This window comes from Castanea sativa, chromosome 5 (genome assembly GCF_040712315.1).
Source record: "Castanea sativa cultivar Marrone di Chiusa Pesio chromosome 5, ASM4071231v1".
In the NCBI taxonomy this organism is placed as follows: domain Eukaryota; kingdom Viridiplantae; phylum Streptophyta; class Magnoliopsida; order Fagales; family Fagaceae; genus Castanea; species Castanea sativa.
In genome coordinates, this window is record NC_134017.1 from 41,928,091 (window position 1) to 41,944,683 (window position 16,593).

The window sequence follows — 16,593 nt, forward strand, 5'->3', positions numbered from 1 at the left end:
GAAGAGAGGAGTCTAGGTGCTTAAGTGAAATGAAAAGGAAGAACACAAATGAGGAAGAGAGGTGGCCAACCAAAGAGATAAAGTGATAGTGTGAGATGAGTGGTGAGGAATGATGGGGTAGGTGGGGGGCATGTGTGACACTAAAAAATCTTACCATTCCTCCTTTCTTTTTCTATTTATTTATTTTTTAAGTTGGGACGTTACAGCTTCACTATATATTACCAGAATAAAATACTTGAAATTGAAAAAACATTTGAAAGAGAGAGAAAGAGGAATTTTAGGGGTTAACACCTCTGTTATACAGGCCTCCTACTACCATCAAAACGTCGAAACCCCAACAGGTTTTTTTTTTATTTTTTTTATTTAAACAAAAATTAGTGCCTCAAATATAATTTAGGTTTGGTGTAACACCCCATAATTTTATTACTTATTTAATTCTTATACCTAAATTAAAAAAGGAGGCCCATAATTAAATAGATTTAATTGATTTGGGCCTAAGATATTAAAAATCAGATAAATACTATGGAATATAAAGCCCAAGTGAGGTGACATAAGTAATTATATGGGCCTTGATAAGATTTTAAAGAAAAAAAACCCTAGTCTTTCACTTCTTAAGCTACACGTGTACTTACTGATGGGGCTTCCTTTTGCTTCAGCCAACTATTGACTATTGCTTTTCTTCATTGTGGTCTACGCTTCTCTCCAACTCTAAACTTAGGAAAGTTGAAATACTCTATGGCTAGCTTTTGTTCCCACTCTTATAGAAGGCATCTCTTATTTGTGTACCTGATAGAATAATAAGTGTGGCTATCTTGGATCTAAATCTATGAGTATTTTAATGGGAAAAGGGTTTTCTATGGTTATTATATAATTGTATATAGCCTTACTAATTTCTCCACCATCTGTCATGCTCCTACACCCTTGTCATTATTGTCCAAATATGTGCCTAGCTAACAATATTCTTATGTCTTGCGGCATCAAGGGAATTATGGTGGTAGACATAGGCAGTGACTAGACTTAAAATAATTGTGAAAATTTTGGAAGTTGCTCCCATTTGTTAACTTAACAACTACAATTCCAGCAGTGCTGGCCATGAATTCAATAGCCAAGCCCACTGACAAAACCGAAATATATTTCAAAGAAACAAAATACCTTGTAGGCTTTAATGTTGATAGATTAAACTATTTAAGTGTCAAAACAGATTGTTAAGTGGGAAATTTGTGTATTGATGGACCTATTTTTTTGGTGTTGATAGGTCCTACTTCTACTAATTTATTGTGACTCAAGGGTGGTTGATTTTTTATTTTTTCCTTTGTTTTTTTTTTTTGCAAATAAGAGGTAAGTGGTGTTTACTAATTTCAGGGGTTTTCCTAAAACAGTGTTGATTATTAAACTATTTATATAAAGAAATGTGTTGATATTCTATATATAAATTGATATTTTATAAATGTTTGATGTGCACATTGACTATTCGTTTTATGAAAAACTTGTGGGACAACCTGAATTTATTTAAACTTCTATGCATGAATATATCTTTATATTTTTTAGAATTATGAATGCATTATTTTTGTGAGCATATTGAATGTGTTTTGAAAACATATGGCAAGTCATTATTAAAAACTCAGTATTTTATTTAGTCCTTAGTAAGGGACAATCATACTGTAGCTAGTCCTTAGCAAGGGACGATCCTAGAAAAAGGGGACAGTGCACATTTGATAGCTCCTTAGCAAGGGAGTATACTATTGAGGGTTCAAAAAGGAAGCTCCTTCATAAGGGAGTGCACCTTAGGTTCCAAAGGAGCCATCTTGAAGAAAAGGGATGAAAAAGATATTCCAGTCCTAAAAGGGGACAGCACAACACTGTCAACGGAGCGTAAACATTGACCACGAGAAAAGGCTAAGAAATTATTTATATGATGGTATTGGTATATGTAATATGATGACTCACAATATAAAGATATTTTTTTTTCTATATGAAATATTTGATGATAAAATATTGATGAGTTACAAGTTATGAATTTGTTGTAAGAATTATTTATTTGAAAGGTTTGTTCCCACACTCCAATATTAGTGAATTCTACTTATTGAGTTATCTCAGCCCTCCTTTATTTTCCCCTTACAGATACATTAAAGGGATTATTGGAGTAGAGATTCTTGGAAGGCAATAGTTATGAATTATTTTGTGGAATTGAGGATTTTATTATTATTTTTATGGCATTAAACATTGTATTGGAGAATTATTTTGAGGATGTTTTGTTTTTGGTGGATTAGAGCTCTGACATTTGTAATGAGATTTTTGGTTGTTGGTTACTTTTATTTAATATTTTTTTTATGGATTATTTAGATTGAATAGGCTTTTATTGCTTATGATTTTGGGGCGTTACATTTGAGTAATTTGGTTGGATAGTTTTTGTTTTGGGTATATAAGTAGAGAGAATACTTAGTGTGCACTGTAAAGCTATATCCTACCATGGTTTAATTTTAAATCATCTATAAGATACATGTATATACACTTGCCCACATCATGTTTTAATATCACACTATCGATGAGTAGAAGATTGATGAAAGAGTTGGACATACTTTCATTTAATGGTATGAAATATATGAACACGACACAAATTAGTTGATTTTTATGGTCCCATTACTCTTTAGCGTTTATCTTTGGTTTCATGATTTAAAAAAAAAAAAAAAAAATCTTACCTTGAGAATGCTACAAGTATGTAGTGAAACTACTAAATTAATTTTTAATATCTTAAAATGTATATGTTTCTTTACTCTAATTTAGTTTACTTTTTCTTTATAATATATGTACAATATTATCCAAATCGTCTTACATAAAATATTTAAAAATTATCCGTGCATCGTATAGGCAACTTACTAGGCTTAATAACTACTATGATACATGTGCCTGGAATACTATACTGAAGGAAAATAAAAAACAGTTTGCAACACAATTATGCACAAGAAATCTTAATATCTAAGACAACATTATATTTTTTGTGAATATTTATAACAAGATTTCATTTCATTTCAATTTCTGCGGGTGGGAAAGACTGAAGGTGCTCTGGAGTGTCAGAAGTGCTACTGATTTCCAGCCTTGAAGGGTGTTCGTTTACTTTGGCTGTGTCTTCATCTGTATTTGATGTTACTGCTAGAGTTGTAGCTCTTCCTGAATTTTTGATATAGAAGTATCTAAAATGGCTAATTGCCTTCTTCCAAGCACCCTCTTCACCTGGAGTTATGTTTGCTTCAGAAGCATCTTGATGTTGCTGACGACTTAAGGGTAAGAGAATTAGGGATAGCAAAAGACAAATGGTTGAAGTGGCGAAAGATACTAGATAGAGAACCTCAAAGCTTTGGAGGCTCAAGCTTCCAGGTTCATTGGAAGCTATGTCGTCCGAGCACTCACCTTGGGGTGTCAACCATTCATCCTCCAGTGACATTATGGTTCCATCCTCCGTTAGCTTAAGAATTACTTCAGAAAAATCCCTTGCAAATGGGGAGCCTTTCTGGAAGGCCTGGTTGGGAAGAAAGATAAGATTTCTATTAGATTCTTTAGACAGACAAGTAATCATAAAAAAAAAAAATTACTAACTTTGGCCACTATAGATTTCTACCAGCACTTTTACTTTGTGAACTGGATGTGTAAATATCAAATGCACAGATAAAATGTAGGAAGAATCATTTTTCCCCATGGACAAAATTTATTGGTGAGTGCTTAGTATGGAAATCATAAAAGAGTTTTTATGATTTATTTAAGCATTCTCTTTGTGGGCGGGGGAAGGTCACTTCACTTGATTTTGTTTTACATTTATTATTTTTTTTTTTTGGGGGAAATTCACTAGAAAATTTTATCATGGTCAACCCACAAGTGTCATGAAATTCATAAGGTTTGGGATAATATTTGATTTACTACTCACAAAGCCAAATCCTCCAAATCTGTGATTGCTTAGTATGGTACCAGTGTAACCCTTGCAATACTTATTGAGGAAAACTTTCTCATATGGGATTTCAAGAAAGGCAGCATCTATTTTGTTGCTTTCGAATTCTGCTGGGTATTCGTCTTCATTGCTAACTTTCACGAAATTGTTTGGCTTTAACTGATGCACGTCCTCCAGGTATTTCTTTACAAACAAATCGCCAGAATAACCAACTTTGAAATTTTTCTTCTTTAACCACTCCATGTCTTTTGGTTGCAGTTGTCGCACAGTAAGCATTGAAGACAAACTAGCAGTATAGCTTGAGGTTAGAATCAATACAACAAAAAGCCACACTACAATCACCAAACGCGTGAAGTTGTTATAGATTTTCTCTCCTGTAACATGAAACCATGTGTTATAGGTGTGAGAATAATTGTAAAATAATTAATTTATGATGATTTTTTTGGTACAAGCTTGTTATTGAAATTATTTTTGGCTTTTGGCTACCCTGATCTACACTAAATACAAAATAATAATAATAATAATAATTAATAAAATCCCCCTAATCCTTAGCCTTGAGTGGCACTCGGATTATCTTAGCTTCTAGATGGAATGGAAAATATGTTTCCAATGTTGATAGTAGCATTTCATGAGCTCTATTTCTAAGATTGATACTTACTATGTGCAAAAAAAAGAGAGGAGAATGTGAACCAGAGTGCAGTGCTAATCTGATTCCTCCATGAGCCACTGAATTCTGGATTGGATTGGTGCTCCAACAACCAAACTATGAGCACTGTGTATATTAAGATGGCACTAGTCACCAACCACATGTCCCAGGTGAAAGGCTTTGTAAACATAAATGCTGACCCTACAGGTTTAGCTGGAGCTATCATTGCCACACCTGACTCGATGTATGGAGCAGTGAAATCTACGTATTGCAGCCGTTCGGCTGTTATAGTCAAGTCACCAATGGCAGCATCATAAGTCTTTTGTTGTATTCATTTGGACCGGACAAGCATAAGATATTGATGAGAAATAAATTAGTGTAACAAAATAAAACAGGTGTAAAAAGAAGAAAAAAAAAGAGGACAGTTCTAGTCAAATATTTACTGCCTTTCGGCCCAGTTTCTAGTCAAATATCCACTGCCTTGCAAGAGGCCTCTCTCTCTCTCTCTCTCTCTCTCTCTCTCTCTCTTAGATAAGGACCTAGCTAATTTCAAATAAGCTGTCAAAAAAGTCTCTCCTTCAAATTACAAGTTAAAAATGATATATTTCTGAATTACAAGTGAGTAACATTTAGTAGTTTCAGAATTTGTACAAACCAACTTAAGAAGAGTTCCAACTAATGCTTTACTTACGGTTTTGGAGGCCAATTTGATATATTGTCTATCTTCTATGTAAGATTAACAAAAATGGGCAATTCAAAGGTTGAAGTAAATTTTCGATCAATTTTTTAAATATTCTGTTACATAGAATATTAAACGAAAAAGCACATGGGGAATGCAGTTTTTAAGTAACGGTTTTTTTTTTTTTCCAGAATATGGTAAAATTCTGTAGATAAAACGTGCAAATATAAAACTCAGCAGAATAATTTTAGGGGTTGTGTTTGTAGTGTTTGCAGAAGGTTTTTATTAACAAGCGTTTCTCAAGGAATAAAAGGCAGAGAAGTTGTTACCTTATTGTGGACAAGGTGAACCAGATCATTGTAGGTGCAATTACAGGCCTCCAATTTATAAGGCAAAGGATATCCCAAAAGTTCTCGTCCCTTAAGGAAAATTTGAATGCAGAAACCAGAATAATTGTTCTCATTCAATTTCACCCCGTAATCAACCTTCACAAAATTCCCAAATGATGCTCTACCTGGAACTCCAATTTTCAATGGCTTTGCATCAGTAGGCATTTCCCAACCTCTCGGACTTTCTTGTAAGTTCCTCTGCAAAATTACGGGAGCAACCAAAGTATTTGGTTTTCCTATAGAAGGGATCATGGAGAACCCTAAGTCTGGTGTCCAGAACTCTATTTCTTTGTGTCTCTTTCCAAGCACGTGTACAATGCTCAAAATTGAAGTTTCTGGGAGCTGGCCTGCTTTAAAATGTATTTTGCCACTAAAACCGGAGAAATTGCTTAATAGCATACTATCTAACAACATCTTTGGACTACTGCTGTTATTTGTCATTCTTTTGATCGCTTGTATAACAATTCTAATGCTATCATATGCTCTCAGAGCATAAAAACTGGGGTCGGAGTTGTCTTCCTCTGGATATTCAGTTCTGAAAATTTTCCAAAACTGAGCATGAAAATCATGGTACTCTGAGGTAACTTCTTCAGAATAATGGGTTTTAATTCCAATTGCGCCTTCCATAGAGGAAATAACCGAGTTGTTTACAGAGTCCAACAAACTTGTAATGCTATCTGGAATTATCCAAGTTGAATCACTCCTTACAAGCCCCATATCCTTAGCTTCCCTGAACAAATGAATCGCCATTTCTAATGATGACTCAAGAACAATAAAATTTCTTAATTGTGTTTTCATTAACCTAACAAGCCCTTCATGAACAACCCATCCTGGATCAGACATAGAAGAAAATGGTGGAAGGACCAAACGGTACTCAATCTCCGAACCCACATGTTGGAGAGCCTCAGTTAAAAGTGCTGACTTTCCGGAATCACCACCAAATGCTTCATCTTCATAAATCACTACGACCCTTTTCCAATTGTATGCATGAACAATATTTGCAATGCATCTTATTTGTTCGGAACCATTTTTAGCCATTTGTATTAAGAACGGCCAGCGAAGTTGCATTAGAGGTGGATTGATGGCTGATGCTGCAAACGAAATAACCGGAACAAGAGCTTGACTTCCAATATCAGCTACTAGAGCTGCTTCTTGCCATGTGTGCATGCCAATAATCACCTTAACCCTTTTTTCTCTAATCATCTCTTCTACTACAGCCAAAATTTACATATTCCATCAACATAGATGTTACTGATATTTTATGTTAACAAAATGAGCAAGTAATAGAGACTACTTACCAGCAGAAGTGACTCTAAGGGAGTCCTGGATATAGAGAGAGAGTTTTTGAGTCTTTGAACTTGTGTTGTAGTTTTGAGCTGCAATTTCCATCGCTATTCTCTCTTCTTTTCCAATACGAGTATTAACATCAATGATTAAACCTACACATGTAACATTGCTGTTGTTGGCTTCATCAGCTCCATAGGAGTCGATAAGAAGAAACAAGATTAGGATAGAAAAGAGAACCCAAGATCTCCGGACCGTCCTAACCATTTTGAGTTGGGAAGGCATTTGGAAACATGTGTGGGGCTTTAGTGGCATTGCAGACACATACTGTTTTAGTCTGGTAGAGAGATTTTAATATATGGATGATTTGGGACTGGGAGAGGTCGTTTATGGGTCAAAAAACGCGTTATTTTTAGATCAGAGTAAACTCTTGAATCTTTGACCTTTTCTTCTACAAAGTTCTCCAGACTTCGCCAATAATAAGCATAAGTCTTGTACTCATAAATTGGCACAACAAATATCATAATTTATCCATGTAACGAGTTGCAATTGGTGAAAAAATAGTGATGAATTCATGTAAAAACACTTATTTACTAACCACAACTCACTACATAGACGAGTTGTGACATTTATTTATGTGGCACTAGAAGGACTCTAATAATAAAGAAGGGCCCAGTCCCCAGTTAACTTTTGTGGGTGAGTGGTTATCTGTGACTTTTGCATCAAAGTCTCAATCTATTTCCCCTTTACTGTTCACACTATTCTGAATAACAAACAAAATTTGAAAATGAATTTTTAGTAGTGTTGTTTAAGTTTTGTAAAAATATGTGAGTAAAAAAATGTATGAAAAATTAAAAATATATGCTACGGTGTTTAAACACCAGTTTTTATTATTTAAACACTATTCCCTTACTTTTTCTAATTAAAAAGTATTTATACACATATACTGCAAGGATTTAGATCCTCTAGATTTCCTAGGGTACTCTACCAGTAGATTTCCTTAAATCCTAACCACTCTTTAATGATTTAATGGTCTAGATTCTATCGTGTCAGCATTCTACTAACAAATAGATTTCTTAGGATACTTTACCAAATAGATTTCCTTAAATTTTAACCATTCTTTAATGATTTAATGGTCTAGATTCTGCCATGTCAGCATTCCACTGACAATAGTTTTAGTTGTTTTGTTTGCAACATTATTTTATTATTTTAAGAATATTATTAGTAGAATACTGACATGATAGAATCTAGACCATTAAATCATTAAAGAGTGGTTAGGATTTAAGGAAATCTACTAGTAGAGTACCCTAGGAAATCTAGAGGATCTGAATCTTATATTGCAAACCTCTCCCATGGAAAACAACGGAAATAAAAGAGAGTCCAAATCTTCTGTCTCATTTTTTCTGCTCCACTCTATACTCCACCAATAAAAACTTGACATGTATTAATCTAATTAATTAAATACTACTATTAATTAATAACGGTAGCATTAATAAGTCAATAATGATAGTATTTAATTAATTAGGTGAACACGTGGCAAGTTTTTAGTGATGAGTGTAGAGTGGAGCAGAAAAAGTGGGACAGAAGATTTGAACTCAATAAAAGACGCCAGGACTTATGATATTAAAAAAAAAAAATTACAACTACTTAGAACTTTTTAAAAGTAATAAAAAAAAAATGGTATAGGTGAGATAGAGGAAGGAGAGAGAGGAACTGAACCTCGGCTCAGTGAGAAGCTGCCATCAGCCCTGACAATCCTGTCTCGAAGTGATGTTCCCGCACCAGTGAGAATAGCTCCGATGGCAAACGTGGAAGTAAGCTAAGCTAGGAAGAAAAGGGAATAAGAAATAGAAACGAAAAATAAAAATAAGACGGGGGAGATTTGTTGTGCTACTGCTGGGAATCTGGGATTATGGAGAAGAATGGTATGGGCTAGCCTGCACAGGTTCTGACGGTCCTACTTGGATCCCAAGATAATCTTGGCAGTGGTGGAGGTGTGATCTTTGTAAAACAAAACAGATTATTGTAGGGAAGTGAGAAATTTAAGAAGGCTAAAATTTATTACGTCTACTTATGCAAGTGTTTTACTAAGAACATTTGTGCGTGGTTGTGTTTTTTTCAGGTGTAAAAACAATATGAAAAATATTTTACAGAGTAAAGACTGTTCGGGTTGGCCGGGTTTTTTATTTTTTTATTTTTAAACAACTATAAAAGTCAAACAATTTTGTTAGTTAGCAACGTTTCCAAACGATTTAGGAAAGTAACCACTCGAGTCTTTTTTTAGACTCGATTTCACCATAGCAAATCGAGTTTAAGAGACTCGATTTTTGTGTGCTTGCAAAGTTGAGGTGGACTAAAACATCTACGTGGAACTTGAGTCTTTAAGACTTGATTTCCTGTTCACCATCTTCTTCTTTCGTTCTCTCTCTCTCTCTCTCTCTCTCTCTCTCTCATCATTTGAACCCTAGCTACCAAAGCCACAACCAAAAGAAGAAGAAGAAGATGAATCCTCCAAACCTTAGAGCAAGAAAGTTGCGAAGAAAGAAGTCGCGAAGCTTGAGAAGCTAAAGCGCCGCTGTGGCCTCTGGCGTTCAGTTGCTTCGATGGAGGATCTGCTCGCTGGAAATTACGATGACGTTCCAATTTCAGACCTTTGGTTGAAAGTCATTCCAGGTACCAAGGTCTGGACCGAGATCAGCAAGCTAGTTGAGCCGTTGAAGGACCCATACGTACTGGTGCAGGGTAGCGTGCAAAGGATCCGCGCCAAAGGGAAGACCGCGTTCGTGATTTTGAGGGAGAGAGGATTCACCGTGCAGTGCATCCTCATGGAGCAGGACGACGTCGTTAGTCGCCCAATGCTGAAGTATGTTGTGTACGAGGAACACTATGCCTATGGCCCTTTGGCCTAGGACTTTAAGGGCTTTAAGGTTGTCTAGGTTTAACTCCAACGAAGATGGTTTTGTCTGTAAATCCATTTTGTTTTTCTCTTTAGAGAGAGAGAGATGGTTTTGAGAGTTGGGATTTGGAAGAAGGGAGTGGGATGGTAGAGTTGGAGAAAAAAAAAAGAAAGAGAAAAAGAACTACGGAAGAAGATGGTGAACAGGAAATCGAGTCTTAAAGACTCGAGTTCCATGTAGATCTAAAAGTCCACCTGAGCTTTGCTAGCATACAGAAAAATCGAGTCTCTTAAACTTGAGTTGTTACATTCCTAAATAGTTTGAAAACGTTGCAACTAACAAAATTGTTTAGCTTTTATAGTTATTTTAAAATTAAAAAAAAAAAAGAAAGAGAAAAAGAACTATGGAAGAAGATGGTGAACAGGAAATCGAGTCTTAAAGACTCGAGTTCCACGTAGATCTAAAAGTCCACCTGAGCTTTGCTAGCATACAGAAAAATCGAGTCTCTTAAACTTGAGTTGTTACATTCCTAAATAGTTTGAAAACGTTGCAACTAACAAAATTGTTTAGCTTTTATAGTTATTTAAAAAAAAAAAAAAAAAAACCGGGTTGGCCCAAAAACTCAACCAAATGGAAAATAAATTTCGTTGACTATAAAATATCATCCCTTTATTTTCCTTCAAACCCCCTACACTCATTTTCAGTTCTACTTGAGAGAGAGAGAGAGAGAGAGACTGCTCACCTGAACTCTGGCTCAACTCCACTGTCATCTGTGGCTATGCCTCACTGCTGATCTTCCTCTCTCTCTTTTCCTCCTTCTGCCTCTAACTTCCTCCCTCTACCTCCATCTTTCTCCCTCTTCCTTCCCTAATGATCTTGCCGCCTCAACCCGCCCCCCACCCACACCATCGCTGTCGTCTCTAGATCGAACCACCAATTTCATCGCCGTCACTTGGAGCTCAACATCATCACCTGAAGTTTGTTGTTGCTACCTTCAAACCCACCCAACGATTTCATTACCTTTACCTCTCTCTTTCTCTCAATCTATCTCTCTCATTCTCACGATTGGTGCCTAAATTTGAGAAAGATTGAATTTTTCTTTTTTGTTCTGTTTTTTTGTTTCTTTGTTTTATATATTGGGATTTTCTATTATAATATTTGTTTGGAAGCTGAGAAAAAGTGAGAGAATGTGTTTTCTAGAGAAATTTTAGGAACACAACCAAACACCTTAAAATGTTTTTCAAATCATTTTTTGAGATGCAACCAAACACCTGAAAATATTTTCTCTTCAAAAAATATTTTCAAATATTTTACACTCTAAAAACATTTTACATTGAGCCGAACACAGCCTAAAGTATAGAAGTGCGTAACAAGCATTTTTCAACAAAGAAACTATTTTCTTAAGGGTCCTTGTCTTTGGTCTAAACGTGCCAAAACGGGGAGGTTGGGTTTGGATAAAGATTAATGCTAAGACAATAACTTTGTTATAACTTATACGCATGGCAAATTGTGAGTAGTGAAATTGTGAACTAACATGGACCACCGCTTTTATTCCATTATTATTCACAATTTGTCACATGGGCAAATTGTGATAAAAGTTGTGTTTCTAGCATTTTCTTTGAATAAAATGCAGATCATTTTAAACGGGTAATAACTAGTTTGGGCAATCAGGTTGTGGGCTTTGTCAAGTTAGATCGGCTCGACCCATATTTTTTAATGAGTGGCAAATACAAGTGTTTTTTAATTAAAAAAAATGTATTTGCCACTTGGTAATTCATGCGCAAATTACTTGATGTAATATGTATTACTTTGAATTCACTATTCATATTAATAAAGAGCTCAATTTAACAAAATGAGACTTGTCAATAATTATAAAATTATACAAATTCCAACATTACTAACCAAAACAAAATCGCACAAACACAAGTCTACCATTTGAATATCTAATTGAAACAAACACACAAGATTCACTTCTACGCAATATTAACATCCAAAAAAAGAAAAAAGAAAAATTGTATTCTAAACATTATTTAATAGCTATGGATTCACTTTATTGTCTATTACTCCCAAAATTGATAAATACTTAACAATATATGAAATATATATATATATATATATATATATATATATATATATATATATATATATATCTAAGAACTAAAGAGGAGTATTTATTGTTTTTAAGTTCCTGTTGTGCTACCTCATGCGCTACGGCACTGACCACATAATTATTATTTTTTCTTATTTATTTTTTATTCCTAATCTTTTTTAATACACACACACACACACACACACACACACACACACACATACATATATATATATATATATATATATATATATATATATATATATATATATATTATTGTGTTAGGACTCTTATTAGGGTGCATCTATTATAAGGAGCTGTTGTGGCTATGTGGTGTGGATGCTTGTACTTACAAAGAGGTAGGGGACACTTGTACAGAGTTTGTTACAAGTTAGTTGGTTAGTTGTTGATGCATTGAGAGTTGTACTTAGTTAATTAGTTAAGCTGTGAGTGTTGTACTTTGTTAATTAGTGAGTAGGATATAAAGTTCACTATTGATTGTAACGAGAATTAATGAATAATACATTGAATAGCCATTTCTTGAAATGCTATTGGAGGTTAATTCCCTCGAAGAACTACTAGATTGAGAATAATAGAAATTAAGGTCATTTGATTCCTATCATTTTGGTAAGAGTTGGTTCAATTATAGTGCAAAAAACTAGATACTCCCTTTTAAGTGAGATTGTTTCACTGGTTCAGCAAAGATTGGATGATCATGCCTCTACCATGGAAATGATTTCGAGAAGGTCGGAAGCATTGGATAACAACTTCAGAGGATTGCAAGCTGTGTTTGAAGAGAGACTTCCAATAGTGCAACAACGAGATGATCAACAAGAAGGTCTTGCTCCTCAACCAAAAATTCATCTTGAAGGAGAGATGCTATCACGCCATCCACATCCAAGACTTGAGGTAGGTGCTCTAATTCCTAAGCCTATCAGGTTAGAGTTCCCTAGGTTTAGTGGAGGTGATCCTTTTGCTTGGATCTTTAAGGATGTGCGATTCTTTCACTATTATGAAATAACTGAGGAAGAATGGATTTTGGATGCTTCTAATCATCCTGATGATGAGGCATTAATTTCGTTCCAAGATTGTGAAAGATCTTTGGATTCTTGGGAAACTTTTGTTAGGGCCATTCAAGTAAAGTTTGGACCTTCATCATATGATGATCCTATGAAAACCTTGACTAAGTTAAAGCAAACTACCACTGTGGCTACTTATAAGAGTCAATTTGAGATGTTAAGTAATAGAATTAGAAACTTACCTGAGTCTCATATGCTCATTTGCTTCCTAAGTGGGTTGAAAGATGAAATTAGATTGGTAGCGAGGATGCAAAATCCAAGACCTTAGAGTGCTACTCTTGGTTTAGCCAAGAATTAGGAAGAGTATTTGTCCACTTGCAAGAAGGTTTATAGGCCATTCCATGAGTCTAGCAGTATTAATTGGCAAGAACCACCAATGACCAAGTATTATATCATCAGCAAGAGTGCCTATACAAAAGATCACATCAACTCAGATGGAAGAGAGAAGGAAGAAGGGCCTTTGTTATTATTGTGATGAGGAATGGCAGCCTAAACATAAGTGTAAAGGTCTCAAACTGTTCATGATATTGGAGTACAAGAGGTTAATCAAGTGAAAACTGTGGAAGTGGATGTTATTGTAGATTTTTAATTGGATCAAGCTGATATCACCTTGTATGCATTGTTAGGCAGTCCTTCTCCAGGCACTATGAGGGTGTTGGGTCAGATTAGAGGGCATTGGGTGGTGATTCTTTTGGATACTAGTAGCTTTTACAAATTCCTTGATGTTGTTCTAGTCAAGACTTTACAATTGGTTGTGGGCTCTACTAGACCTACTACTTAAAATGCAAGGCAATAAATTCCTAGTGAATTTGTGTGTGTTGACTCTAGGGGGTTGTGATGTGGCATTGGGAACTCAATGGTTTTATACTGTTGGACTTATTAGCTGGGATTTCAAGCAATTAGTGATGGGGTTCATACACTAGGACAAGAAAATATGGTTGCAGGGTATTAAGCCCACTGATTCTTTGATTTAGGTTGTAGATGAGTTTCTTAAGCAACCAATCACCATGGGATTGTTATTGTAGATTAGGTCCACTGAAGTTGCTGACAGGTCCAAGGCTTCAAAAGTTCCCTCAGAATTGCTGTCCTTGCTGGACGAGTATGTTGCTGTCTTTGAGGAACCTAAGGGCTTACCTCCATGTAGAGGGCATGAACATCAAATTGTCCTCAAACCAGGTACCCAACCAACTTGTCAGAGACCTTATCAGTATCCCTATTATCAGAAAGTTGAAATTGAAAACATTGTTAAAGACTTACTTGAGTTTGGTTCAATTATGAATAGACAAAGTCCATTTACTTCACTTGTGCTATTAGTTAGAAAGGCAGATGGTAGTTGGGGGATGTGTGTGGATTATAGGGCTCTTAACAATGACACTGTGAAGGATAAGTTTCCTATTCCCGTGGTGGATGAGCTTCTTGATGAATTGAGTGGTGCTTGGGTGTTCTCTAAGGTTGGGTTTGAGGTCTAATTGTCACCAGATTAGAATAAGGGAGGAAGATGCTGAGAAAAAAACTTTTAGAACTCATGAGGGCCATTATGAGTTCTTGGTGATGCCCTTTGGGTTAACTAATGCCCTTTCTACGTTTCAATCTCTTATGAATGATGTGTTCAAGCTTTTCCTTAGGAAGTTTATGCTTGTATTCTTTGATGATATTCTTGTATATAGTAGAGATATGCCCACTTATGTTTTGCATCTTAAATCAGTCTTACAAATTCTGTCTATCACAAATTGTTTGCCAAGAGAAGCAAATGAACCTTTGCTTGCTCTGAGGTGGAATATTTGGGGCACATTATATCTGGAAATGGTGTAAGGACTGATCCTAAGAAGACAGCAGCTATATTGAATTGGCCCATTCCCAAATAGTGAAAGCCTTGAAGGGATTCTTAGGCTTAACATGTTACTACAGGAAGTTCATAAGGGGTTATAGTTCCATTACTAACCCATTAACTGATCTTCTCAAGAAGGATGCCTTTTAGTGGACTGCTCAAGCTGACCAAGCATTTTAGAACCTTGAGCGAGCTGTTTCTCATCCTTTTGTACTTGTCTTACCTAATTTTTTTCTTAGCCTTTTGTGGTAGAGTGTGATGCTTTTGGATTTGGGATTGGAGTTGTGTTGATGAATCAGGGAAGGCCTATTGCTTTTCGCTGTCAAGCCTTGGAGGGTAAGAGTGTTCATTTATTCACTTATGAGAAGGAAATATTTTCCCTTATTACTGTAGTGAAGAAGTGGAGACCTTATTTGTAATGCATCAGCCCCTTAAAAAACAAAAACAAAAACATATAGTCAGATATTTTTGGGTGTCCAATGTGCCCCACCTAACCCATTCACTACCCACCACATCTCACAAACTCCCTCACTCTTTTGGGGTTGGCCGGTCATCTCTCTTCTTCTCATTTGATTTCTTTTCTTTTCACTTAAGCACACACACTCATCTCCCTCACTCTCCCACTGGGTTCCACTCCAAACCACCATCTCCACCATCTTTTTCTAGCAAGATCACAGGAAAATCCTTAAGAACCTCTAAGCACCTTCACATCTTTTATTGGAGGTAAAATTTCTAATCTTTTTGGTAGGTTTTATATTTTGCTTGAGGTTATATTTTTGTCTAAGCTTTAATAATGATACCCATGTGATTTATGAGCTTTGGAAGTGATATTTATGTGTTTATATGTATGGGTTTTGTCTCGGTGGATTTATTTGATGAGTGGGTTTGTAATTTTTACAATGGTGGCTATCTAAGTGGTAAATATTTGGGAGTTTTGGCTCTTTAATGTGAGATAGATGTTGAATGTAATTTTTATTGAGTTATTTGGAGCTAGAAAAAGATTTAAATGGTTTGTGTTGGAGAATATTGTGATTTTGGTTTCATAGGTCTCTTAATGATGTAGTGTAAATTTTATGGAAGCTAGTCTAATGTTGGAGATATAAAATGGGTTAAGCTTATAAATTGGAGTTTATGCCTTGTAAATTAATTTGATGAGAAACTTTGGAAGTGGAATATATTATTATTCATGAGGTTAAATACTAGGTTTGCCTAATTAAGTGCTTATTTGACAATTCCTAAATTGTTGCTAAATACAATTTCAAGCTCTACGTTTATTGTAAGTGGTTTACTTGATATTGTTTAGGTTCTAGCTAATCTCCTTGGGGCTTGGAGAATTAGGCTTTTGCGGGTTGCAAGGTAAGTAGCTTTTTAATAGGACGTTTTTTTTTTTTGGAAAATAATCATGTTGCATAAATGTTGTTTTTGGGTCAAACACATTTTGAGAAATTATATATGGATCTATGTTTTCTTAAAAGTGTTGTGTTGTGACCCTATTATTATTATATATAAAAATGCATGGATTGTTGACATGGAAAATATGAGCATCTTTGACTTAATCCTATGATAAGGAATTCATGGACTATATGGTATATTGGAAACTTAAAGGTTCTTATTTATCTTGTCTTGTATTATTTGGGAAATATTGATGCAAAACATTTTTGACAAGAAATACTTTTGAGAATATTGTGGATATTTGGTTGTTGTAATACTTTATGAAACTACTTGGAAGTAAACTATGTATTTTAAATACATTGAACTTGTG

The 16,593-nt window shown here is 35.2% G+C and overlaps 1 protein-coding gene across 1 annotated transcript; it reads right to left on the bottom strand.

The window, feature by feature from the left end:
• Positions 1–2,859: 2,859 nt before the first annotated feature.
• Positions 2,860–7,225, bottom strand: LOC142637287 (glutamate receptor 2.9-like). The gene is made up of 5 exons (XM_075811564.1): positions 6,953–7,225; positions 5,595–6,865; positions 4,599–4,905; positions 3,920–4,314; positions 2,860–3,517 (listed from the first exon to the last, which is right to left on the bottom strand). The coding sequence occupies exons 1-5, from the start codon at positions 7,221–7,223 to the stop codon at positions 3,020–3,022; spliced, it is 2,742 nt and encodes a 913-aa protein (XP_075667679.1). The 5' UTR covers positions 7,224–7,225; the 3' UTR covers positions 2,860–3,019.
• Positions 7,226–16,593: the final 9,368 nt, after the last annotated feature.